This window comes from Anomalospiza imberbis, chromosome 5 (assembly GCF_031753505.1).
Source record: "Anomalospiza imberbis isolate Cuckoo-Finch-1a 21T00152 chromosome 5, ASM3175350v1, whole genome shotgun sequence".
NCBI classification, from domain to species: Eukaryota; Metazoa; Chordata; class Aves; order Passeriformes; family Viduidae; genus Anomalospiza; species Anomalospiza imberbis.
The window spans coordinates 63842164-63869023 of NC_089685.1; the positions used below are offsets into that span (position 1 = coordinate 63842164).

The 26860-nt window shown below is 46.8% G+C and overlaps 7 protein-coding genes and 1 pseudogene across 7 annotated transcripts in view; 5 read left to right on the forward strand and 3 right to left on the reverse strand.

Moving 5' to 3' along the window:
- The first annotated feature begins 924 nt into the window (after positions 1 to 924).
- LOC137474726 (histone H4) overlaps positions 925 to 26860 on the forward strand; it is a 55701-nt gene continuing 29765 nt past the window's right edge. The window contains exon 1 of the mRNA XM_068191542.1: positions 925 to 931. The gene's annotated coding sequence lies outside the window, so the exon portion shown is untranslated. The remainder of the gene's footprint in view (positions 932 to 26860) is intronic.
- LOC137474913 (histone H1.11L-like) lies at positions 9684 to 18512 on the forward strand (annotated as a pseudogene).
- Positions 11928 to 12368, reverse strand: LOC137474722 (histone H2A-like). The gene has a single exon (XM_068191538.1). The coding sequence runs from the start codon at positions 12338 to 12340 to the stop codon at positions 11951 to 11953; it is 390 nt and encodes a 129-aa protein (XP_068047639.1). The 5' UTR covers positions 12341 to 12368; the 3' UTR covers positions 11928 to 11950.
- LOC137474725 (histone H2B 5) lies at positions 12640 to 13154 on the forward strand. Its single transcript, XM_068191541.1, has one exon. It carries the CDS (start codon positions 12677 to 12679, stop codon positions 13055 to 13057), a length of 381 nt encoding a protein of 126 aa, XP_068047642.1. The 5' UTR covers positions 12640 to 12676; the 3' UTR covers positions 13058 to 13154.
- Positions 14326 to 14819, forward strand: LOC137474714 (histone H3). Its single transcript, XM_068191527.1, has one exon. The coding sequence runs from the start codon at positions 14377 to 14379 to the stop codon at positions 14785 to 14787; it is 411 nt and encodes a 136-aa protein (XP_068047628.1). The 5' UTR covers positions 14326 to 14376; the 3' UTR covers positions 14788 to 14819.
- LOC137474713 (histone H3-like) lies at positions 15283 to 16134 on the reverse strand. The gene has a single exon (XM_068191526.1). The coding sequence runs from the start codon at positions 15845 to 15847 to the stop codon at positions 15314 to 15316; it is 534 nt and encodes a 177-aa protein (XP_068047627.1). The 5' UTR covers positions 15848 to 16134; the 3' UTR covers positions 15283 to 15313.
- LOC137474717 (histone H2A type 2-C-like) lies at positions 16919 to 18512 on the forward strand. The gene has a single exon (XM_068191531.1). It carries the CDS (start codon positions 17002 to 17004, stop codon positions 17389 to 17391), a length of 390 nt encoding a protein of 129 aa, XP_068047632.1. The 5' UTR covers positions 16919 to 17001; the 3' UTR covers positions 17392 to 18512.
- Positions 18197 to 18571, reverse strand: LOC137474728 (histone H4). Its single transcript, XM_068191545.1, has one exon. It carries the CDS (start codon positions 18506 to 18508, stop codon positions 18197 to 18199), a length of 312 nt encoding a protein of 103 aa, XP_068047646.1. The 5' UTR covers positions 18509 to 18571.

Consider the following 26860-nt stretch of genomic DNA (forward strand, 5'->3'; position numbering starts at 1 on the left):
GCTCTTTGGGAAAATCCATAAAAGGGAAGCAGCCCCACAGCAAGATCATTGCTCTGAATTCCCATCCCTTCTCCTTCCCAGTACATAAAAATATGATGCAAAAGGAGTGATTACCCTATGGTTTTACTCTGTTTATTAACCACAAGCACCACAATGGTTGAGAAACAGCCCTCTTGTTTTCCTGAGATGCCTGCCCAGCAATCAGTAATCAGAAAGAAAGGATCATTTGGATCCCCTGTTCTGCTGCCTGCTGTTGCCTGGCAGTTGTGCCATACAGATGTGGCCAGAGGGAAGAATTGATTAAGGTGTTGGGTAAGAACAGCCTAAGTGCCACTCCTGGCACTGCCATGCTGAACCACGGCCAGTTTTAATCAAAGAGTCTTTTGATGGGATCAGGAAAAATAACTTTTGATGGCACTCAGTGGTAGTCCAAAGTGACATGTGTCATTATTGACACAGGGCCTGTGGTCGTGGGGACACTTCTTTCGAGCTGTGCTTGAAGATGGGGCATCTAGTTTCTTGTTTGGTGGATTCTTGTTCTTCAGGACTATTTGTTGAGAGGGAAGCTCTGATTTTGCCCCTGACCTAGCTAATCTGAAAGCAATCTAGCTGTCACTGAGTGGTGAGGCTTTCCAGTTGAATTTGGGGATGTGTAGCCACACAATTGCTGGAGCTGACCTTAAAAAGGGCTGAGACTGAGAAGAAGCAGGCAGGGAGAGGAGAAGGCTAGGATTATTCATTTCAACAGCAACTTAGTTTTCAATTATGTAAAAATAGGTGTGAAATAGTATGCCAAATGTTTTCTCAGGGGTGGACCTACAGGAGATGAAATGTGAATGAAAAAATAAATAGCATGGGAGAGTTATTTCAACCTGTCGCAGACATGAAAAGAGAAAACACTGTTTTGAAGTAAAATATGCAGTCCTGGTCTGTTACAATCTGTACATACTGCACGTTAACAGGAAGGTGAGCTTTGACACTGAAGGAAACTGTGCTTTAGCCCTTCCCTTTGTTTTAGCAAGCGTCTGCTTGAATTGGAGCCCATCTGCCTTGGCAAGGGTTTGCAGTTGATAGAGAGGTCTTTTCTCACATTCCCGAATAGAATAGGGCACTTTTATTCGTGTGACTGCATCTGTGTTAGAATTTGTGCCTGCAGATATGTCCTTGTTAGGACAGCGAGTTTTGGTAAAAGTGAAATAACAAAGAAAAGGAAAAAAAGGGTCAAGAATGAGCCGAAGATGATGACAGAGTTTTGGATGCTCTCCTTTTCCCAGTTGTCTTCTTTCAATATACTTAGCTGCAAAATATTGTCAAAAATTCCTGTAATGCTTAGTCTGTGGGCAAGGACCTGATTAGGGTGCAGAAGAGACAATTCATTTTTCTTAGACTATTCCCACACAGACTTTCATGTCCACTGAAAGATCTGCACTTCACTCAAGATCAGATGTTGGTCTCAGCCAAGGATGATTCCTCACAGGAATCATCCCTGGGCTCCTTCACCATTTAAAGAGAATATTTCCCCATAATCCACCCCTTTAATAAGGTGCATACCCAGAAAGTATGGACTTCATGTGAGGAGCTACAGATGTCAATGTGATTTTAGAGAAGAGATGTGTATTATAAAAAGAAACGCTATTTCCTAGCAAGTGGCCCTACCACAGCATTTTGCTATTGGTTCTGGTCCCTGCTGACATTCTCACAAACATCCCTCTGGTGAAACAGCTGGTCTTCTCTTGCACCGATAATTAGAAAGACCAGCTCCAGTAAAGGTGAGCAGGTGGGAATGGGAGCTGGATGGGAGAAAAGTGTCTTCTCTCAGCACCTGCTAAGGACTGAAAGGCTTCTAGTGCCATTAGTGCACTTGCCCAGATGTAAGTACATCTGCTGGGTCACCAAGTAGGTTCCAGGAGCCTGCTTGGAGTGAATCTTAGCTTATCAGGGATCTCCAGATGTGTGGAGTAGGTCTGGCCTTCACTGGGCAGTTCTGCAAGCTGGTGGAGCCCTGACCATATTGCCTGCTGTACACTGCTGCCTCTTTGTTGGTGACCTGCAAAATGCTTGGGCTTGATGGTGGAAGGAGCACAGCAGGTGTTTCACAGTGACCCTGGCCAAAAATGGTACCTCTGCTCCACCCTTTCCCATCTAGCCACATCCTCTTGAAATGCCTGAGGGCACTCTGTGGGAGCAGGTGACCAGAAAAGGGAAGGAAGGATGTTTTATTGCCTCAGCTCTCTTCCTTTCAGGGGATTTTGGCAAAAAGAACTGGTTTTTATGCTCCTGGTCTCTCCAGCAGAAGGGATGTATGGCAGAAGTGTCTGATCTGAAGCTGTTTGCAGCTACTGTGATGTAACATTTAAATGCAAATGTGTAACATTTGAAGCTGGAGTTTCAAATAAATACTTCCTTTACTAACATTGTTTTGATCAAATAACTGAGAAAATTGAGTAAATTTACACTTACCATTTTTTAACAGAAGATTTCTGCCATACTTGGTTCTTTCAACTTTAACTACTAGAGCTAAAAGCTTTTTTTTTTCTTTTATTTTATTTTTCAGTTGTATCAAAGACAAATCTTAATTTTTCACAGCAAGATATTAATTCAGAATCAGTAGAAACTAGAATAGACCAAAACTAAAACAAAGAAAGCAAATTGGAACAAAAGGGCTATATCAGCTTTTAGTAATCTTACCAGCAGATCCAAATTAGTTTTTAAAAGCATTCCAGGATGTGACAGGCTGTTCTGGGCTCTGGTCGCCGGTGTATGTGGGTCCTCAGCTGGGTTTGAAGAAAGCTGCAAAGAGCAGAGCAGGGTGGGGGGAACAGGAAAGCCTATGGGATGAGGACACATCTTTTTTGTTCCATTTAAGCAGAAAATTAGCCAAGTGCACTGACTGTGCCTGCTTTGGGAGTGAACATTCATGTAACAAAAATACCATCCTAAATTGCCTTGTCAAAACACTGTTAGCAGCATTTGCAGAGATCAAGTATTTATTTGGATGTGGAGAATGAATTCCTGCAATGCATTTTAACAGAGCAGTTTGTGCTGCCATTTGCCAGCTTTAATGACATGTTTCAGTGCAGGCTGTGTGCATAAGATTCTGATGCACAAAGGAGCAGCTCCTCACTCAGCTCGTGAGCCTCCAGCCCTGGCCGTGGCACAGCTGACATAATTCAGTGCAGCCACACACGGGCTCTGCTGACACCAGCACTGTTGGTGAACGCTGTTCACCCTCTGTTCACCCTCTTAGCGGTGGCAGCAGCAGCACCACACCAGAGCAAGTCTGGCTACCCATCCCCTCCAGGACTATAGAAAATAGAGAATTGTTCAACATATTTTCCAGAAACACAAAGAAACCTCTTAGGTTGGTAAAAAGTAGAAACTAGGTAACCTGGTTTCTCGTGTCTCTTTTCCAATAGACTTCTTGATGGCTGAGTTCACAAGGCAACATTTCTCTTGAAAGAAGGGAGTCTGGGTTCTTCTCACCTACATAATCTACTTATTTTTATAAAACTTTCAAGAAGTCAGTGTCTTTGAAATCTTGACTGCTTTGTCAAATTGTGGCTGAGATTGCCTTGGAACCTCAAAAGCTACTGTGTTACATCGACTAACCCTCCCATCTGGCACAATAGAAACATGACAGAGACACAGAGGCCTGAAGAAGCCCAGGAAAAGTTAAAAGCTGTTACTTTGAACTTCAGATAGAGATGCATCTCACCTAATTTCAGCCCCCTGTAGAGGTTCATACGCAGTCAGTTTATTCACACTCTGAAGCTCCCTCTAGAGACAGAAGAAAAGTCAGTCCCAAAAGCTCCTTCAGACCATCTTTTCCAGGCACCTGCTCTATAATATGTGACAAATTATAGACAGCAGTTCTTTAGCCTTTTCCTGCCTCATTCAATATCCCACAGGTTTGCTAGGTTTATGTTCCAATTTCAAATATCCTGTCCCAAAGTCCCTGCTCTGGGCCAGAGATGGTCCCTCAACCCAGCCCTTGCTGTCCTGCAGTGTGAGCAGGAGATGCTGTTGTGGAAGACTGTGTGTGGCAGTGGTGCATCCCTGCCTGTGCCCTCTGATAAGAGCCCCTTCTCCCTCATGGATTTTTCAGGTACATTTTGACCCTGTTGACACCAGCAAGGCTTGGGAACACTTCTGAGCTACAAAACACTTGCACAAGAGGGATGGATCTCATCTAGATCCAAAGAGAAATGGGCATCTGGCTATGAGCATGCAGTGTGGCCTTCCTTACCTCCTAAATATTTGTCATACAGGTACCACTGCTTGCATCCGTACTTAACTCAGTATTCAGCAGGAGATATATGGCTGTTGGGATGGCCTTTATGTCCATCACGAATCAAGTCTCTGTATTTGACAAACCTGCTTTAAAAAGTGTTTGTGAACTCTGCTTTAAGGACAAATTGCATTCTTCATACTAAAATCAGATTTTGACTAATATCTCTTGTAGTATCCTAGGGCTCCCCTCTATGCTGGTATATAAATTATTTTATATTTGCAGCACATCAGACATCTAGCAATTGTTCAGATCAGATGATAACATTTTGTAGTGAGCTGGTATAGCTCTAGAAAAATGTTTTCACACTTGAAGCAGCTCTGCAGACTTGGAGAACTGGAACTGGGCAAAAAGGGTGAATATGTTCTCTTCCAGTCAGCCCTTCCTTGAACCTGGTGCAGTCAGGGAGCTGTGTTGGATCTCAAAAAGCAAATATATTGCTGTACTTCGTGCCTCTTTACAGTGATGTCTGAAGGTGAGCATCCTTCATCCTTTAGCTTTAGCACGCACCAATCATTGCACCTGAAACTCTTCCTTCTCCAGCCATTCTGTAGGCAGGTCTTCTTCCTACAGCGAGTGGTCATGAGAGAGCCTAGAAAACAGTAGTCTCTTTCCCTAAAATCTGCTCCTCAGCAGGAATCTTTTCCTCCATAGCACAGTAGGTTGCAAGTAGGCATTGATAATCAGGCCGCCTACTTCTCAGCACTTTTTATATTTTGGAAAGCATATGGTGGCTGACGCATTTCCTGATGTATACTCAAAAATCACATCAGTTTGTATCCAGAACTTCTGATTATCGACATGGAGCTACAGACAATTCATTTCATTGCTGTTCTGCAGTATTTTCAATGATCTTTGGAGGTTCCTGTTCTCACCTGGTACATAGGGAAACAGAGGCAGGGAGGAAACCAATGGTTTGCTCATTGCCTCCTGGGCAGAACAAATGGTGAATGGAGGTGGCCTTCATTTCAGATGAATGTTTGCTCCCTGAAGCTACCTTCTGACCTGACACAGCTTTTATAATACTGATCAGGTAATGATTTTAAATTCCCTTGTTCTGGGCCTTTGATGGTTGAGACTTTCCCATGTTTAAGGATATATCATACTGCATTCTTCTTTTTATATTTCTTGGAAAAGAAAAGGTTTCTGTAAGCCAATAAGAATATTTCCTTGTAAGGCTTCTGGAACAAAATGGTTTTTTTTTTTTAGATTATTAATATGGAAGTGATTGGACAGCTGTCATAGGAATCCTCATTTGAATAGATGTCAGCAATAAGGAAAGAATATTGCTTCATGCAAGAAATTAAAAGAAAATTTAGAATCTGTTCATCAGTTCAAAACTGCCAGAAGAGTTAGTGGAAAAGGAACAAGAGACACGGATTTATTCAGGATCCCACAACTAAGCACTTTACATAACAGACCTTACTGTGCTGAAAAATAAGGCAGTGAAACAACCCACCAGAAGTATTCCTCCTCCTCTAGCTCATCTCTGAAGATGCCTGCTTGCCCAAATTCATACATTTCCCATCTTCACAGGTGCAGTGATAGCAGCAGCTACTTTTGCTCTTAGCTCAGGGCAGCATTTCAGCTGCTGGACATCTACGCCATGCTGCTCCTTTCCTTTGCTGGCTCTGCAGCCCAGCGTCCTCTAGAAAAGTGCTGGGAACATCATCTTCAATCCCTGCCTTCCAGCAACATAGGGGCAGGAGGGGGCAACCTCTTCTCCCTCAAGGATTCTTGTCCACCTCTTCTGAGCTATTATGAGCTTGTTTTTATGAGGTAATAGCTCATCTTCCTGGCTTCTCTGCAGAAAGTGGAGGAGTTGCAAGTTGTTGTTCTCTGCCTGACCAGGGTGGGCACCAAAGGGGAGCCGGTGAACCCCAAGGGCTGCAGTCAACCAGAAGTTTAAGACCAACTGTCTCAGAGGAAATAAAACTGCCTAAGTGATGTGAATGTTGTGGTTCAGAGTGAGATGGGAAAAGATGCAAGTCCCCACCTGGAGTTGGCAGGGAGATGTGTACATTGCCACCCAAACCAAAACTGGGTCAGGATTTTCTCCAGATAGCAGCTGAAAGATGGAACAAACTGCTCTTTCTACTGTTCCCTTTGGGTTTTGTGACTGTTACATGGGATGGAAATGCTATTGTTTTAGAAGGATGTTTTGGAAACTGAAGCTGGCTGCTCTTAGTCCAAAGCCTTTTGAGATGTTTCCTTGTGAGGGTGCTGAAATGAAGGTGAAAGTGTGTTTCAGATGCAACTGGCTGCTCTGGGCCCTACAAAAGGTCAGCCAAGTCATTCCCACATTTTTATGTGTTTGATGGCAGAAGAGTTTGGAATTACCAAACTGAGGTGCAGGAACTGTTGTTCCAGGCCGTCCTGAACCTAAACCTGGTGAGTACATCCAGTGTCAATGATAAGTGCAAGTGGCAGTAGGGTTTTATTATAACTGAAATCTGCTTCTCTCTCCACTAGGACTGTAATCAAACATCTGCGTGCAACTTGGCCAAAAGTGCTCCCTGTTGTCTGGATCTACAGAGCTGCTGAACCAGTAGCTTTGAGAGCCTTTTACAGTCACTGCTTCATCAAGGAGGGGTACTGTCAGGGCACCACCAGCCCTGCCATCCCTGCCCAGCATTTCCTGGGGCTCCCTCAACCCTATTCTGGTCCCAGGAGCCCATTCCTGCCCCCCCCAGAGCCATCAGCCCCTATCCCAGCAACAAAGAAATAGGGCCAGTCTCAAGTTCCCCACAGCCCTGCCTGGCCATGGTCCCACTGCCCCAGGGAGCATCCAATGCCTGGAGCTGGGGCTGAGCCCAGAGCCCCTCTCCAGGCCTGATACTGATCCCACCTGCAGCTGACTTTTTGGCCTTGCCTCGCTGTGTGTACGGCAGGGAGCTGAAGTTCGTGGCAAATTAAAATTTAAAATGAGCAGACAAATTCATTGCATTTTGAACAGATTTTGGTTTTTGTTTTTTTTTTTTTTGTTTTTTTTTTTTTTTTTTTTTTTTTGTTTGTTTGTTTGTTTTTTAATGAAATTAGATTAATCATCTCTGAACCTTTTTTCTGCTGACAGGAAATGTTGAGAATTTACACCTCAGCAGGAGAAGGGTAGAAAACGTGAATCAGACTAAAATTGGAGGATCCGAGCAACTGTATTTTTAAGAATTGTGAATGACTCTCAGCTCTCCTATCTCCAAAACACAGACGGGCTTTACATGTTTGGGAAAGTCATGGTAATATGAAATGCAGTGCAGTTAGGTGTTCTTGTGGAAAAGTCATAAGGAAGGAGAGGAATAGGAGAAAGAGTTCAAGAAGAATTATCCTCAGTATGAGTACAAACAGCTGAACACTGGACCTTCGTAAGATTCTCTTTCTAGGACTTTTAATGCCATCTAGGTGGCTACTCAGCTTTGTTCCCTAGAGCCAAATATCACAAAAGGGACATGCAATAATTGGAATGCTATCCTGATTTTGCAATTTTTTTAGTTGGCTATCAGACACTAAGTTTGGTTTGGATTACTGTATATTTTTGCAAGTTAATGGGCATTTGTTACTGGTTATAATAATCTATACTTTCCATTCTGTCTGGGAAGTGCTCTAAGGGGCTTTCAGATCTGCTCTCTTGCAGAGCAAGCTGGCTCACATTGATAGCACCTGCAAAAAATAAATTGTTCTGTAGGGTTTGCAGGCACATTCTTGCTACTCTACCAGAGATCTCTGTCCATACTGACAGTGCATGCAGAGACCGACAGCCTGGAATACCATTGAGATACTGTTGTTCTTGATTTCACTTCTTCTAAGGTGAGGTAGCAAAGCTGGCTGGAATTGTGATGGTAAATGCATAAGAGGGAGGGATTAAATGCATAATAAGTGGGAACTCTCTCACTAAGAATCCTTCCTACCTGTTCTTTTTTATGTCTGCATTGCAGGGAAATATGTACTACTACACATATCTTAACTAAGTTTGACCATGACTAGAGTAATGATCTCTGGTGCAAAATTTCAGGTTTTTGTGCTGCTAATCACACAAGAAACAGCAGGTTTTGGGGGAGGAGGGTGAACTATGAGCCACAGTCTTTGTATATTTACTACTCTGTAAGATGATGCTGTATTCCTATTCCTTGTAGGTCTTGATTATTCTCTTATACTTCTGCATCCTTCCCCTAATAAAAATGACTTGACTGCTTGTATATAAAATGGTCATGAGATTAAATAACCTTTGTAAAAATAAGGAAGGGGAATAATGGGATAAAAACAGAAGAGGAAAACCAAATAAGTAGGCACCCCTAAAATAATTACAAAATTTAGCCTCAAGTTGCTCAATTTAACATTTGATAGAGAATGGTGGAGACAAAAGTGGAGTGAGATGAGGACTACCACAATGTGTCACAGTGTTGCTGTGGTACACACTGAGAAGCTTTTCCTCTGGAGATGGTTGTTGTTGTGGTTGGCACCACTATACAGGAGTTAGACATACATCTGTGTGCCAGCTGTGTGAGTAAATGAAAACAGTCTTGGGAATATTATGTTACAAGCTGGAGGGAAGTGTGCTATTGTGATGCATTATTACTCTTGTAAAATAAGATTTGCCGAGAATGGGGGAGGTAGAAAGGCTTCTGTCCCAACACAAGTATTGGCATAGGTGATTGAAGAGTTGGTGAGTACAAAAAGCTGCTTAGACACTGTAACACATTTAGCTTTTAAAGGACATCAAGGATTCTACCAGACCTAGATTGAACAGAGCAGACACGCAGTCATCCACCTGATTGCAGGAAACTTTAGGGGATGTCAACAATTTCACTATTCAATTCTTTATGGCCCATACTACTACATGGAGTAAATGTCATACAGTCAAGTTTTCTTGCCTTTGTAAAATTTCCAGAGAACCTTAGTCTATAAGCCATCCTTAGTCTATCAGCCATCCCACTTCAAACATGATTTGAAAGCCCAAATCCAGATTTGCTGAATTTGCTGTCTTATTGGCACTGTCTTCCTCATCATAACATCATAATTCCTCAACTAGGGGACCTCGATGGCCAGAAGAAGTTACAAAGAAAACATAAATGCAAGAAAAATGTGTTTATTTTCCTAAAGTCTTTTTTACCATAATTATGCTAGAAAATGTCAAAGTGCCTATAAGACCTTTTTTTGAATCAGACTTTGTGAATTAATTGAAGATGAAGAGTCTTCCAAAATCTTCAAGAGGTTCATTTTACTGTTCTTTGGTGGAATGAAATAGAGAAGTGAGGTGGTATTTTTCCACTCACAGATTGTTCATCTTGTTGAAAAAGGAAAGTTAATAATAACTGGTCAGCATCATACCTGAACTATTCAAGTGCAGTTTGTTTACATGAGGTATAAATAAATGCAGCAATCTGACCCTGCTAAACTATTGATGGCCATTAAATTTCAAGGTAAACGTATTAGGAACTCCTTGACAGAGACACAAAACTATACCCAAAGTTGTAGCTGGTAAGAATATATGCATGCTAATGGGGTAGTCACCACAACGTGCATAAAGAGCTTTGCCTCACTTCGTGCTGCAGCCAAAGCTTTTATGTACAGAAACTGCTGTGACATGATCTGTAACATGGAAAAAGAGCAGTGAGCAAAAATTGTGTTTTTTCTTTCCAGCTTCAGATCAAAATATGAATGGTGCTCTGACATCTCTTGCAGACTCAAGATCTGTCAATTTTTTTCCATCCATGTTAATGAATCATATGAACGAATTTTACAGGTTTAGCACTGTGTGTTTCATTTAGAGTGTGATCTGTTTCTGTGCACCAGAGACTTACATGAAGCTCTGTGGTCTAACACAAACTTTTTGATCTTTGGTGTTCAGGTCCCAAATTATTCCACTGATATTGCAGAGCCTTTCACTAAGTTAACAACAGGAAAGGATTTCAAACAGGGTAGCCCATTCTGAGGGGGATAAAGTATGTGCTGTTTCATACGTCATGCATAGAAGTGTGGAACATCTGGAAACTTTATGTTTGGATGTAAAGGAAAAAAATATGCCTGAGTGTTTCACAGCAGCCAGAGGTATAAAGCTCGGTAGGAGAAGTGGCAGCACAGCTTTGTGCTACCTTACTCTCTTTGAAACCGTTTTATTTTAAAGAATTAGAGTCTAACAGTTTGCTTTCTTATCTAAGGTAAAAAGGACCCTCTGAAGATTACTACTGAGTTTTCTGACTCATGTTCACGTTAAAGCAGAATTTCTAATTTACGAAGAAAAACAAAACTTTCGCGTTCTCCAAGTCCGTTTGCTGGCAGGACTCGGGATTTCTTATCCCCAAGCTACTCAAATCCAACTCTTTTCCCAACAACACATCAACAGGCGAAAAACAGCCGCTCCCACGGCCTTACAGATGTAGAAAAAGGACGATATCGTGACAGATAAAATAGAAAAAAACATTCTATTTCACCTGAAGAGACACAAGACGGAGCGCGGGGCACCGGGCGGCGGCGGGGCGGGGCGGGCGGGGCCAAACAGCGCCCGCCGCGCTGCAATAAACGGGAGCGCCGCGGGGCCGCCCCTGCCCGCTGCTCCCTGCTACACGGCAATGTCCGAGCCAGCCCCGACCCCGCCGCCAAGAAGCCGAAGAAGGCGGCGAGCGGCTCCAAAGCCCGCAAGCCCGCGGGGCCCAGCGTCACCGAGCTGATCACCAAGGCCGTGTCCGCCTCCAAGGAGCGCAAGGGGCTCTCCCTCGCCGCGCTCAAGAAGGCGCTGGCCGCCGGCGGCTACGATGTGGAGAAGAACAACAGCCGCATCAAGCTGGGGCTCAAGAGCCTCGTCAGCAAGGGCACCCTGGTGCAGACCAGAGGTGTAGGTGCGTCTGGCTCTTTCCGCTTCAGCAAGAAACTCGGAGAAACAAAAGAAAAGGCTCTAAAGAATTAAAAATATACAGTAATGAAGCCCAAGATGCTGGCGGCTAAGAAGCCTGCCAGTGCTGCCAAGAAGGTGGTGACAGCAAAGAGCTCCAAGAAAGTTAAGCCTGCAGCCAAGAAAGCAGCCAAGAGTCCCAAGGTGATAAAGGCTGTGAGGCCCAGGAAAGCGGTGGCAGCAGCGAAGAGCCCGGCTAAGGTGAAGGTGGTGAAGCGCAAGGCAGCCAGTCTGAAAGCGGCTAAGGCAAAAAAGGCAGCACCCAAGAAATAAGCCCCATATGGAAATAGGCTTATTTCGTACTTAAATCCAACGGCTCTTTTAAGAGCCATCAACATTTTTGCAAACGAGCTGAAATGCTGTGGCTGCCGCCGTTTCGGGGAGGGGTGAGGGGGAACAGCAGTCTGCTGGTGAATGCGCTGTGAGTCCGGGAACAGCTCGAGGGGCACTTGAATTGGTGAGGGGAAGGGAGCAGCGCCTTGGTAGATTTCAAAATGTCCACAAGGCGCAGGGATTGGTTGCTGAAGGGCTGACCCGCTTCCTGGAACTGCTGTCAGCCCCGCCCCTAAGCGAAGTAAGACAGCGTGGGGCTGGTGCTGTGTGCACAGAACTGCGTCAGGCACGGACAGTTGAAATACCTGAGACAAGCACTTCAAAACTTCACATGAGCTGCCACCATCGTAATGAAATTCAAGCTCTTTCTCGGAATTTGTAGGTGGCTCTTAAAAGAGCCTTTGGGTTTCTCTCGGTTAAACGTGGGAGCCTTTATTCTTCGGCGCTCACTTGGTTTTAGCTTTGTGGCTGTCGGTCTTCTTGGGCAGCAGCACGGCCTGGATGTTGGGCAGCACGCCGCCCTGCGCGATGGTGACCTTGCCCAGCAGCTTGTTGAGCTCCTCGTCGTTGCGGATGGCGAGCTGCAGGTGGCGGGGGATGATGCGCGTCTTCTTGTTGTCGCGGGCCGCGTTGCCCGCCAGCTCCAGGATCTCGGCCGTCAGGTACTCCAGCACGGCCGCCAGGTACACCGGCGCGCCGGCGCCCACGCGCTCCGCGTAGTTGCCCTTGCGCAGCAGCCGGTGCACGCGGCCCACGGGGAACTGCAGCCCGGCCCGCGACGAGCGCGACTTGGCCTTGGCGCGCGCCTTGCCGCCCTGCTTCCCGCGCCCGGACATGGCTGCAGCCGAAAGAGCGAAGTCAAGAAACAACAGTGAAAAATTCGAGTTCCAACCTCGGCCTTATATACCTCTTCAGCGGAAGGCACGACTTTCGATTGGCTAAAACAAGGATGTGCCTAAAACAGCCAATAGGAACGCGGATCCAGATTTGACCAATGGCGATGAAGGGTGTAGAGCTAAAATTGCAAAATCTTGTCTCAGCCAATAATATCTTAGGCTGCGTGAACCCTAATTTGCATAGACGCCCTATAAATGTGAGCTTTCAGAAGGGCAGGTCGTTCGTTGTGTGTCTGACAGATTGTTAGAGCAGCTGCAGCGAGAGGTTTCGCTATCATGCCCGAGCCGGCCAAGTCCGCCCCCGCGCCCAAGAAGGGTTCCAAGAAAGCCGTCACCAAGACGCAGAAGAAGGGCGACAAGAAACGGCGCAAGAGCCGCAAGGAGAGCTACTCCATCTACGTGTACAAGGTGCTGAAGCAGGTGCACCCCGACACGGGCATCTCGTCCAAGGCCATGGGCATCATGAACTCCTTCGTCAACGACATCTTCGAGCGCATCGCGGGCGAGGCGTCGCGCCTGGCGCACTACAACAAGCGCTCCACCATCACGTCGCGGGAGATCCAGACGGCCGTGCGCCTGCTGCTGCCCGGCGAGCTGGCCAAGCACGCCGTGTCCGAGGGCACCAAGGCTGTCACCAAGTACACCAGCTCCAAGTAGACCGTTTACTGCGTCCTTTGTCCCATACTTTCAACCCAAAGGCTCTTTTAAGAGCCACCCACCTTCTCAGTAAAAGAGCTGATTCTGTGGCGAGTTCCTGTCTCGTCCTGTTTGTTCTTTTTTTTTACGGAGGCTGGCTGAGGGTAGTGTGCAGTTGCGGTGTAAAAGTGTCGTAAAATAAAAGGTAAGCAGGATTTGCAGTGTTTGCAGTGAACTTACGTTATGTCCTGCATCTGATTCAACGGATCCGAGGACGTTCATAATTCCTTTAAAAAGCTCTAGGAGACTGTTTTGTTGTATGTACACTGTAGGGGCGGCAGGTTAGACAACAAATAAATGCTGTCTGAGGTGTCCCAATTAAAACAGCCCAAGCACATTCCTGACGGCTGGTACATGGTATTTCTCTGCTGATTTACGGTGAAGGAAGATGGTGTAAACCGGAAGCCTTGACAGCACAGGTGCTTTCAGAGCAACTGGTGCTCGTTTCTTTTTTTGATTCACAAAACGGATTTCAAGGTGGATGCCCAATCCCCGGTCCTGCAATGTACGTTGTCGCGGGTTACAACGGAAAGCAAAGCGGAACGCGTTCTCTCCCCGACCTACTCAGTCCCCGCACAGGTAGCGCCAAGCACAGGCTCCCCGGCGTAGCTTTTTCCCGGCTTTTGTCCGCCCCTCTCTCTCCAGCGCCCTTTCCCCGCGCCCCGTACACGCCGCCGCCGAGCCGCGGACGGCGCTGGAGGCGGGCGGGCAGAGCCGGGGCCGCGCCGCTGCCGCGCTCGGTCCGACCTGAGTGAGGACTGCGCGGAGCCTCCCCGCGGGCGGGCCCGGCCGCCTCCCGCCCCTCCCGACACGGCGCTGATTGGCGGCGCTCGCGGCCCGCAGCCCGAGCGCGCGCTTCCCCGGGGCGCGCTCCCGGCAAGGGACGCGGCGCTCCCTGCGGGCCGGGGCGGCAGCCGGGAGAGCTCGGCGGGGCCAGGGAAGTCGGCTGCCGCCTGCGCCTTCAGCCTTTCTGCCGCGGCCCTGAACCGAACGCGGCTACTGAGCGGGAAGAAGCCGCGAGCCCTCGGCGAAGGAGGCGCTGCCGCCGCCGCCGCGGTGCCTTGCAAGGCGGTGTTGGAAGGGGGCGGGGGCGGGGCGAGGCCAGGGCGCGTTTCCCGCCCCGGAGGCGGGGTCTTTTCCCGGGCTCGCGAGAAGCATCCAATGGCGGGCGGGCGGTGTCGCGCGGGCGCGGGGCCGGGGCTATAAATGGGGGCGCGGCGGAGCCGGAGGCTCAGCGTGCGCTGTGGTGGGCGCGAGCGTCTGCGTGCGGGTGCTGGGCCATGGCGCGCACGAAGCAGACGGCGCGGAAGTCGACGGGCGGCAAGGCGCCCCGCAAGCAGCTGGCCACCAAGGCTGCCCGCAAGAGCGCGCCGGCCACGGGCGGCGTCAAGAAGCCGCACCGCTACCGGCCCGGCACGGTGGCGCTGCGCGAGATCCGGCGCTACCAGAAGTCCACGGAGCTGCTGATCCGCAAGCTGCCCTTCCAGCGCCTGGTGCGCGAGATCGCGCAGGACTTCAAGACCGACCTGCGCTTCCAGAGCTCGGCCGTCATGGCGCTGCAGGAGGCCAGCGAGGCCTACCTGGTGGGGCTCTTCGAGGACACCAACCTCTGCGCCATCCACGCCAAGCGCGTCACCATCATGCCCAAGGACATCCAGCTGGCCCGCCGCATCCGCGGAGAGCGCGCCTGAGTCTCCTGCCGCAGCCCTTGCTGGCCAAGCATTGAGGCACCCCGCACAAACCCAAAGGCTCTTTTAAGAGCCACTAACATGCCCAGTTAAAAGAGCTGTTCCACTGGTTTAAGCACTGTTGCATGGGAAATGAAGGAAACTGAGCTCTACTCTTACACGCCTTTTATAATATTAGGAAGAGTTTTTATTTAGGATGTATACTCCTGTGTTTTTATTTCATGAATCTAGTATTCCTTCTGTTAAAAACCTATTCTCACAATACATTTAGGGTGCGTGTAGTGCCTCCAGAAGCGCTTTTTGGACTAGATGACAGTTCTACTGATGTTATATATATACCTTAATGATGCACAGTAATCCATAGATACCTACTTTACATTCCGATCCCTTCTCCCTGCATTCACTGAACCGTGCACATTTCAGGCGGTGCCACAGCTCTTTTAATTGGGCATGTAGTGGCTCTTAAAAGAGCCTTTGGGTTTGTGCGGGGTGCCTCAATGCCTGGCCAGCAAGGGCTGCGGCAGGAGACTCAGGCGCGCTCTCCGCGGATGCGGCGGGCCAGCTGGATGTCCTTGGGCATGATGGTGACGCGCTTGGCGTGGATGGCGCAGAGGTTGGTGTCCTCGAAGAGCCCCACCAGGTAGGCCTCGCTGGCCTCCTGCAGCGCCATGACGGCCGAGCTCTGGAAGCGCAGGTCGGTCTTGAAGTCCTGCGCGATCTCGCGCACCAGGCGCTGGAAGGGCAGCTTGCGGATCAGCAGCTCCGTGGACTTCTGGTAGCGCCGGATCTCGCGCAGCGCCACCGTGCCGGGCCGGTAGCGGTGCGGCTTCTTGACGCCGCCCGTGGCCGGCGCGCTCTTGCGGGCAGCCTTGGTGGCCAGCTGCTTGCGGGGCGCCTTGCCGCCCGTCGACTTCCGCGCCGTCTGCTTCGTGCGCGCCATGGCTCCGAATGAGAGCAGCCAAGAACTAAGCAACAGCAGCAATGGAGAGCTGCGTGTATTCGGGGAGTATTTATAGCACTGGTGCATCCTCTGATAGGCAGACGGGGAGATGATGAATTTCATTGGTGGATTCAAATTTTAAAATTCCCGCCCTTACCAGATACCGCCTACCCTTTTCAGGCTCTGTTCTTACTAAATGCTTTGTGCTCTTGTAAAAATCTATAATGTATGCTATTGCCATTTACGAAATCTCTCAGGCTTGGTATTGTTTTTAACTGACAAAATTTAACTTCAGCATTAAACCACGGAAGCCTTAAAACTTTTTTTAGATTATGCAAGCTTATAATTGTATCTTGGTTATTAAGTTATTTTATCAATTTTAAGTGTGAAGTTTTCACTTTTATTTTAGTGGATGTTTGTGCAGAGGTAACAATAAAATTCCCTTTAAAGTATTTGTGTCTTTATTTCAGTGCCCTAAAATATCTCAGAGTTACACAAAATATAACGGAAAAAAAAAGTAGTTGAAAATGTCTACTGTATAGGAAAATTTAAAAGGGATATTAAATAAGTAATTTCAGTCCAAGAATGAGAACTATTCAGAGCTTTCAGTTCTTATTGATAATATACTGATATGTAAATTTATTAAGCATTTATGAAACAAGGATACATGGCTAGGAATCATGGCTTGTAGCTGAAGGTTTAGGTTCAGATTAGGTTTTAAGTTTAGAGCCCCTGTTTAAAAAAAGCTCCTCTAACAAAGTGGGAGGGCATTGCTTCCTTGTCAGTCCGTGCGTGTCCCCTCCGTCCCCCTTTTCCCCCTCACCGACACCGCCGCACTGTCTCTCTTTGTCTCTTTATTTCCTCGACTCGGCCCCCCCGATCGGCACAGTGCAGCCCAGCGGCTTTCAAAGCACACTGAGACACGGGAGAGAGCGAACACGGTGCGGGCCGGGGCCGCGCGGCCCCGCCGGTCCGGGCGGCGGCGGGAGCGAGGCTTGCCGTGGGCGGGGCCGAGGCCCGCCCGCCGCGGCTCGTCATTGGCCGCATGGAGAGCGGGGGCGGAGCCTTTCGGCGCTGCGGCCCTCGCGATTGGTCCGCGTGAGATTCGCCGCGCCATTGGGCCGCGCGTGCCCCGATAGGAGGCCTCGGCCTATCAGGAGGCGGCGGCCGCGCGAAGGGAGGGGATAAAAAGGCGGAGGCCGCAGGGCGGCCGTGACGGCGGCGCTGTTTGTCGGTGTCGGCGGGAGTTTGTCGGCAGAGCGAGCGAGCGAGGGAAGATGTCCGGGCGCGGGAAGCAGGGCGGCAAGGCGCGCGCCAAGGCCAAGTCGCGCTCGTCGCGGGCCGGGCTGCAGTTCCCCGTGGGCCGCGTGCACCGGCTGCTGCGCAAGGGCAACTACGCGGAGCGCGTGGGCGCCGGCGCGCCGGTGTACCTGGCGGCCGTGCTGGAGTACCTGACGGCCGAGATCCTGGAGCTGGCGGGCAACGCGGCCCGCGACAACAAGAAGACGCGCATCATCCCCCGCCACCTGCAGCTCGCCATCCGCAACGACGAGGAGCTCAACAAGCTGCTGGGCAAGGTGACCATCGCGCAGGGCGGCGTGCTGCCCAACATCCAGGCCGTGCTGCTGCCCAAGAAGACTGAGAGTCACAAACCCAAGAGCAAGTAAGCCGGGCGGCGCAAGTGTCCGAGGCCCTCAAGCGAAACCCAAAGGCTCTTTTCAGAGCCACCCACAGCCTCGAGAAAGAGCTTGAAATGCTGCGGCCAGGGTGCCAGGGCAGAGGGAAGGGTGGCTGCGTGTGTCTTTGGTATGTGTGCTTTGGCGTGTGTTTGCTGTAGCCAGCCCGGGCCGGTTCTGCCGGGCTGCGTTTTCGTCCTGGGCCGGGATCGGCCGCATCGCTGTGCTCCCGGAGCGCAGGGAGCTGCTCTGTGCTGGGACGAGCGCGGGCGGATGGCAGCGCGGAATGTCCCGGAGCCAACCGTGGCCTGCGCGGGCTTTTGGAAACGGCGCGGACACCGAACCCTCCCCGGCCGCGGGCCCGCGCTCCCGCAGGCGGCAGCGGCGACCGGAAGAGCGAAGAGCCCCGTCCACAACTTTACTATAGGCGCTGCAGCTGGATCTGCAGCTGCCTTTAAATCACAGGCCGGGAATAAGGAAAAGAATGTTGTAACGGCCTGAACGTGAACAACGTAAGCATGTTGTTTGCTCAAATTTTCATAGGGAAGGGTTACCCAAGTCTTCTCTTGGCCTGAGTTTTTTTTCCCCTTCCAAAAAAGGCCGCTGAAGAGCAGCAACCCAACCTAATCTGAGCAAGACAGAGAAAGGGAGGGACGAGAGGTGCAGTGTTCAGGGGAAACATCTAGCAGCAAATACAACAATTATCAAAACAAAGCAACACAGCTCTTTTAAAGGAATACGTGGGTGGCTCTGAAAAGAGCCTTTTGATATGGTGGCGCTGAGAGAATGCAAGACTTCAGCCGCCGAAGCCGTAGAGGGTGCGACCCTGGCGCTTGAGGGCGTAGACCACGTCCATGGCCGTGACCGTCTTCCTCTTGGCGTGCTCCGTGTAGGTGACGGCGTCGCGGATCACGTTCTCCAGGAAGACCTTGAGCACGCCGCGCGTCTCCTCGTAGATGAGCCCCGAGATGCGCTTGACGCCGCCGCGCCGAGCCAGGCGGCGGATGGCCGGCTTGGTGATGCCCTGGATGTTGTCGCGCAGCACCTTGCGGTGGCGCTTGGCGCCGCCCTTGCCGAGCCCCTTGCCGCCCTTGCCCCGGCCAGACATGGTGCCACACGGGCTGTCGCTCCTGCGGACGCGGCTGCTGCGAGGAGCGCCGCCCGCGGCCCGAGCCTTTATGCGCTGCGGTCCGACCTGGTTGGGAGCAGGGGCGGGCTCGGCGGGCGGGGCCGGGCCCGCGCCTCCGCCCCTGTGGCCGCTGGCGGGCACCTCCCCGGGCCCCGGCTGCTTCCTCCGCGCCGGTCCCCGCCTCCGCCTCTGCCCCCAGCTCCGCCCGCCTCGCTCGCATTCCCCCAGGCCCTAGGTTCCCCCGGACCGCTTTTCCCTGCTTTCCCCCTCTGCCGTCGTGGCGCGAAAGCAGAAGCCCTTTTTTTTCCCTGATGGTGCGACAGTGCCACTGCGCAAGGACGTGGTGGTCTTTCGGCCGCCGCGCACGGTTTTTATGGCCTTGCTGACCATATATATTCACTGCTGAGGTTCCATTCAGGCCTTCGATATACTGTGGACGACCTTATAAACCTAAGAACTCTTCAGTCAGTTTCAGGACCTTAGTTTAGTATTTGTCTTGTCTACCATGAAGCATGAGGAAAATCATGCCTAAGTTTTCACCTTAGACCAGAATTAAACCTTTTTTTTTTCTCAAAGCTGGCAATGTCTGACTCTCACATTATTGTTATCAGTGGCGAATCTGCACAGGACTTTTTCAGCAATGAACTGAACACCCTTTATTTTCTATCCTAGTGTTTCCAGTGTTTGCTTCCCATTCATCCATTATTTTCTGTCTTTAGCATTTGTTTGGCATTAAATTCCAGACATCCTGGTGATATACAAAAAGTATTATATTTCTATTAGGTAATTACTTCTAACTGGATTCAAATTATTAACATATGCCAAATGCACAACAAAAATGGCTGTGCCAGCCGTGTTCCTGTGTACCCCTATGTTTTCAAAAGGCTTGGCACAATTCTGAGTGGATACTCTTTCCTTCATATAATATGTGTTCCTTTCACAAGGTTATGTTGCAAGTGATGACATTTCTCTTTGTTATTTTGGTATAACTGCATGTCTCTGAAAATCAGACATAATGACTTTTCAATCCATGCCTCATTTCTGTTGGCTATGCCTGCAGTCGTCCATTTGTAGTTCAGGACCCACTGGCTCTGTGCAATTAACATAATTCCAATATGGAGAATTTGCCTGAGCTCACCATGGCCAAATACACACATTTTTACTCACACAGAGACAGAGGAAAGTCCTTGAAAGCGAAGGACTTGGAAAGATCTCTGTGAACTCTGACAACCCGTTTTCTCATTGACTTTGGCATTTTTTTTCTGCCTTAGTCACAGTGACTCCAGCAAGGTAAGTCTGAAAAAATGACGGGGTCTAAAAATACAATGGTGAAGTAATTGTTTCACAGCATCTTTCAGCTCAGATATTTTATATAAGAATGTCTCAGCCTGGCCCTGAAGATCTCTGATTCCTTTTTATCTCTTCTTTTACATGACTTGCCATTCCCTCTGTTTCACATGTATTATCTTCATCTCTGCAGCTACAGGGAAGGGTATTCAGTTCACTCCCTTCCCTGGCTGGCATTTTGTTCCATTTCATGCATGTTTTCCAGCAGCGTTTTATAACACAGGCAGACACTGAGGACAGCTAACCACGTGTTAATGGAATTTTCCACTATGACAGGGATACAGTCCATGAAGTATACATGTCCATCACTCATTTGTCCATCTACCACTCCCACTCACCTATTCCTCAACCTTTTGATTTGTAATGCTAAAGCAAATCCCAAAACATAAAAAATGCTTTGTCTAGAGGAAGCAACTGCTATACATGGAGAAGAAAACTCCCTGATTCCTCCTTAAGACATCCCCTCTGACTCAATGAGTCTCTTGCCTACAAAGCACTAAAACCTAAAGGACCACTTTGATGAGATTATCAGCTATTGCTCTTACCCTCTTTATTTACTAGTCTATGTCACAGTTGGGATATTGGTTCAGAAGGAAGTTTCCTGTTAATTACTCATTTCTTCAAGTGTTATGTCTCCAGCCTGCAATTCAGAGAGAGCAGAATCTCAAGGCTGTCCTGCTCATAATACCCATTAATTTCTCCCCACTCTTGGATACCTGCTGATATTACTAATTTAAGAAACAAGTTCTACTACTGCACTGTGTATTCTTCTGACCTTTTCCAGGCTTACAGCTTCTGTGTTCCCGATACTAGCCTAACAGAACTTCTATGTCCCTCAAGTTTGAAAGGACTGCAACCAGGTGATGCTGCTACCCAAGGGAAAGGTAAAAAAAAAACCAAAAACAAACAAACAAACAAAAAAACAACAAAAAAAAACCACCCAAAAGACCCAAACAAAACCACAAACCAAAGCTAAGACCATTCACCGTGTAGGGACAATAAGGACATGTGGTAAAATGAAAATAATAAAATCTAAACTCAAACAGACTTGAAGATTAAGAACCCATCCTTTTTTTCATTGGTGTCAAATGTAAACAAAAATTCCTGTCTTCATCCACCAATGTGGCTGACAATGATAACCCTTGAAAGCCTTTCTATGTACTCAAGCACACCAAGGCCTAAAGAATTGATAAAACCAGAAGAGATTGCATTTTTTTCCTCCACTTTCGTTTTGGTTCTATTTATTTTCTTTCTTTTTAATTTTTTTTTCCTAGCAAATTTTTTAATAAAAAGGCCATGCCTTAGATTTGGACAATTAATATTAGAATTACTCAAACATTCACCTTACTGATCACCAGGCCCCTTTCTCAACAGCTTTGAGTAATTTCAGCTATTAAGTTTCCTTGTACATGTCTCATTGCAGTTTGGGCAAACCCAAACCCCAGCAGGTTTCTCTTTACTTACCACCTCTATACAGCTGGATGTCTGCTGCTCCCTGCTCCTGGCTGCTCAGTGCTGGCCTTCTGTGCTAGTCTTGCTAACTACACAATTAAATGACAGATGTTACAAGCTACTAACCTCAAACAGAATACAAAAGTTAAAGTTGTTACTCTATTCCCTATTTCAAGACCAAATCAACAAAATCTTGGTGGCATTTTCAGTTCCAAAGGAAAAAAAAAAAAAAACAAACAACAACAACAACAACAAAAAAGACCAAAAAAACCCATCTGTGCCAGAAAGAAGAAGATTTAGTTTTAATACAGTCATTATGGAAGCCAATCTTTTCTGGGACCAAGGCAATTTGCAGGCAAAACAGATGAAATATATTCTTCCTGAATGTGCCCAAACCATACATATATAGTCTTACGGGCCTCTGAATCCAGATTCCTGACTTCCTAACTCTATGACACCAGAGGTGACAAGTTGCTGACCTCATTAATATATCGGGGGGAAATTAAGGCACCAGCCAGCCCTTCCAGTGCCCCTGGCAATCTGGACAACATACTGACCTGAGATAGTGCTACTCTGGCTCCAGACCATGGACTGCACAGCTGCAAAGCATGTGCTGTAAAAACATGAACTACAGCACAACACTTACACAGTGAACAACCCTTCAAAACATTTTTGTTCCCTTCTATGGGAAAACAGCCTATACAGTGAGCTCCCAAATGCTAACTTGCAATACTGCTGCTCTAGAAAGATGGCACAAACAACCTTGTCTAGAGCCAGTACCTGCTTCACCTTCACACCTCTGATGAGTAACAGGAAGGCAGCACCACTTAAGGGCAGCCCCTTCACATGGTGTGTTACACAGGGCTCTGGCTCTTAGCCTACATTGTGCCTACACTGTCATTGCCTGTGAGGCAAAAAAATGAGTTGCCTGCCAACACAAATTTACCTGGAAACGTGTCACATCAGTGTCTGGCGTGCCAACAGCCAGGAAGATGGCAGATTGCAGACCAGCTGTGCATGCACGAGGTGTCCAAGGACACTTTGTCCCTCCACAGGTTCCAAACACGTTTCTGGCTGGAGTGGGAAGTGACATTTAGATTCATCACATTGCTCCCTCCTGCGTACCAGAAGTTACAGACAGCATTGCCACACAAGCAGGAAAGTGTGGAGGGCAGAAAATCCACAGAAGTGCTGCAGTGTTGCCGGGAGGATAGCAAGCAGCTCAGCATCCCTCCGTGTGAGCTGCTGACCAGTCTGAGCAGCCAGGATTCGGTGCTGATGGAGAGGCTGCTATGAAAGGATAGAATGTTGTCACCCTCCTTGGTGGACTTCACCACTAAATGCAAGTCAAAGCAAGGCACTCTTGATTCAGGAGGAGACAATTTCTTTGGGGAGCCAGAGCTGATGCAGCTTCTGTTAATGTTGTTCACCTCTCAGGAACAGGCTGTCGAAAGGCCTGAGGTGTCCTCAATCTCGCATTGATGATGACATTCAAACCATGCCAGGGTGGTCCAGAACACAATTTTTAAAGTGGCTTGGATTAGTTTTAGAAGACCAAATTACTCAGAGATATAAATATCCAATTATTTCATATCTGACTGAGGACCTTTTCATTGTGTGTGAAAAAAGTAAAAAATGCCTTAAGCTAATAAACACACACACAGAGTAAAGAACAAAGTCCATTTTTTCATCATTAGCTGTTCTGAGAAAAGTTTTGGCCCCCTGCATTTTTTGCTGACTTTTTTTTTTTTTTTTTTTTTTTTTTTTTTTTTGCTTTCCCAGGAAGGATTTCCTTCCCAGTGCCTCCTAACTATGGACATATCCAAGTTTCAGACTATAGATTTTCAATTGCCAAATTACATGGCAATGAAGAAGGGAGAACACAACAGGTGTCCCAACCCTCAACCAAGGGTACAGGGAGGAGTGTACAACATTCCAGGAAGCTGAGTCTATGGGGACAGTCATCCATTGCTCTAACCTATTTGTTCTGCTCCTTACAGATGCTCACTCATACCCTGAATTTAAAAGGCCTTATGTGACCTCAGTATACTTAGGAGCCTTAACAGCAGTAGCAGCAGACATTAGTATTGTGTAGGCAGAGACTTGTTCTGCTGAGCTGCAACAAGTTTGTAGTTTGGTAGGTCTCGCTTTAAAATTCCTTAGCTAAGTGTTAAAAGTTGCTAAACTGTGCTGGCTGGTTGAATCACACAAGTGTTATTACATTTGAAACTCAGATGAAAGATGATGTCACTGAGGGCAAGTAAGGCATGGGTGTAACACTGTAATAGGGGTGTAATCAAGGTTGCAGGGAGCATTTACACCTCTTTCCTGTGGAACATGTATGTGGGAATGCAGATCATAATGTAAAGGCCCTCACCTAAATCTCTCTGGAAATTGCCATCTGAAGTGAGGAGAGGGGCTCTGGTGCCCGAGTGTCACAGCTTTGCCTCCTTCAGCTGCCTAAGGATGAGCACAGCACTCAGCTACAGCAGGCAGAGCAGCCCAGCAGCCACGTTTGTGTGGCTGGCTCTCGTGCTAATGCCTGCTAACAAAATTGCTTGGGGACAACTACTGTGCTACCTCTCCTTAATGCAGACATACCTAAATATAACCCACAGCTTATTTTCATAGGAACAAGTACTGGCAGGCCCTAAACTGCAGATGGGAATGTTTGATAGCTCTCAGGTGTGCTGCCAGCTCTTGGCTGTGGTTCCTGCCGTCTCCTTCCTAATGCCAAGAGGTCTCAATGATAACTGCCAAAGTTGGACAGATTTGGGTATCTGAAGGGAAGCAACTTGTAGGGAGGGCTCAAATTGCAGGTTTGTTATGTAGTGTGACCTGCTGGGGTGCCCATAAGGTGAGAAGGATTGAAGCCATTCATATGAAGTAAACCTTACAGTGGTGCCTTCTCCAGAAGTATGTCTAGAGATCCTTCTCTTAATTAATAATGAATTCTACCTCCCTCTAGTCTCACTGGGGAAACCAAACTACATGTAACAGTCTATGTAGTGCCTTCTCAATAATGTTTTTCCATAATAACCTATGTCTAAAACAGGATTATTCCCCTTCTTCATTTGCTCAGCTAGAGGTAAAACTGCCACTTCTGCCTTTTGGGTAATCTTTCACCACATTTTTTCTCTGCCTGAGTAAATCTGTTTATCCTTTTTAAACTATCTGTTCTGACTGCAGAGCAGCTCTTTTAAAAATTGCTAAATACACCTTAGCTTTCCAAAATATTGTTCCTGTATGTATTTTTTTCACATAAAGAAGATTACGTGTTCCAAGCAGCAATTCTGCATCAGTAAAGTTGGTTTATCTATCTGCTGCAAAACCATATAAAAAAATCATAGCGTCTCTGTCCGGAAATTTCTGAAGTTACTAGATTTTTTTTTTAATTAAAAAAAATATAATTAAGTTTAAGTTTCTAGATTGTAGCTGGAGACCAGAAGCTCACACATATAAACTCAGTAGATTTTTTTTTTTTGAAATGAGGAAAGGGTAGCAACTGCTGGGAGAAAAGCCAGGCAGAAATCTGGGTTAGTGACCATTTTAGCCACCTCAATTTTGCCATCAAAAAATGTGAATGAAGACTCTGTGAAGCCCCAAATGAGAGCTGGATAATTTCTATTTTCTTCAGTGAAGATTACTGAAGTAAATGTGTTAAAAATAACAAGAATAATCAAAAAGGAATTTTTTAATTTTGCTGACATGTCACTCATGGGCTATGCTTTTCCTCTGTCTATATGCAACGAAGTCTCTAGGCAACTGCTGAATTTCATATCTTCACAGCAATCGCTACCTTATTACATTATGCAGCCAAATCAATGGAAAGGTTCACTCATAGTTTTACATATACAAGATAAAGGCTTCAAGACATTTTACTTCCATTTGGCAATTTCTGAAGGTGTATCTGCAATACTCACATCCTCTCCATTTAATCCCTGTATCCTTACTTTGTGTTACATAGTATTGCCAAACAGGACCTTGAAAGTCACAAATTGATTAGCTCTTCTCTCAATTAACTTCCCCTTAAAGCATTACAGAGCTCAGATGCATTTTTACCGCAACCTTTTTTTATGGTATTTTATCATTATGGGGTGGAGGTCACAATTTTCCCCTTCATTGCATTTATTCATAATTTCACATTCCCCAAAACACAATTTTACAGCAAGCTAAATCTCTCGCCTTATACACATTTCAGTATTTATAAAAAAGCCATTGTAAATGAAGCCATGACACAGAAATAGAATTACTTTTCCCTAAAACTATCTACTCATACTCTCTGAATTTCTGGTTGCTAATATGTACCTAAATACTGTATTCACATTATATGTTATATCAGGTAATACCAAAGGGCTGGTGTGGTGTAGTCTTTGTGATTCTTAAACAACTACAGAAGACAATGGATAATACACTTTTTTTATCACGAGCAGTTACAGATTAATGAAATATTAAGCCAGAGCTCTGTTCTGTTGAGCGTATTACACCATCTTCCACCAGATATCAGTATTGGCTGACTCCTTCCTGGGTTAGGAATGACCTATGGCCTACCTCTCCCCTTGTTAAATCTCAGGTTATCACAAAGTCCTCTAGTTTCTGTCATAAAAGTATTTCCTTATTTCAGTGATTCCTGTAAAATGCACAAGTAATAATTAGGTGGATTTTATTTGGCGTGAGAAGGGGATTCAGAATTCAGAGGCTTTAGCTAACCTTTGTGTAGCCATATTCTGTAAAACATATTAAAAAATCCAAACAGTAATATGGTTTACAGTTCTACTACTTTTAGAGAAAATAAAAAACAAGGTAATATTCTTTGGGACTGAAGAGCATGATTATTAAACTGCATTGCTACTCCTTGCAAATCTTAAATCACCAGAGACAAAGATAATTTCCATAAACAACACAAGTGTAGGAGACTGCTTTCTTTTACAAAACTGCAGTTTTGTAACATAAGGTTTTAAATTACTATATACTTCAAAATAATTTTGAACATGATAAGCAAATAGCTTCATTTACTTAATATTTGGTAGAAAAATTCGTGTGGAAAACAAACAAAAAGAAAACACCCCACATAGGGCAGCACAGCAACTTTGTCTACTGAAATTCCAGGAAGACAAAATAAACCAACTCTATGTTCATCGGTCTCCAGATAATAGCAAATTGCTTATGTTTCTATAAAAAGTGGAATAGGTGGTTGTACGAGACACTATTTCACTAGACTTTAGCGTTTTAGTAGGTAAAACACATGGTCAAAGGAACCGGTTCTTAATCCATATTCAGAGCTGAAAAAGGAGTTTGTGTTACTTCCTCCTCTTCAAAATCAATTTAAACTGTCAAAATAGCTTAAAATCGTAAGATTTCAACTTTGACCCAAAGAAAACCCTCTAAAGAATAAGACTGAGTTGTTGCTGTGACATTTAAGTCAAAAGGAAATTTTTAATTTGCAAGGAAAAACAAAAGTTTCTCCCTTCAGAGGTCTCTCCAGCAGCAGCACACGGGATTTATCGCCTCTCCTTTAACTCAAATCGCGTG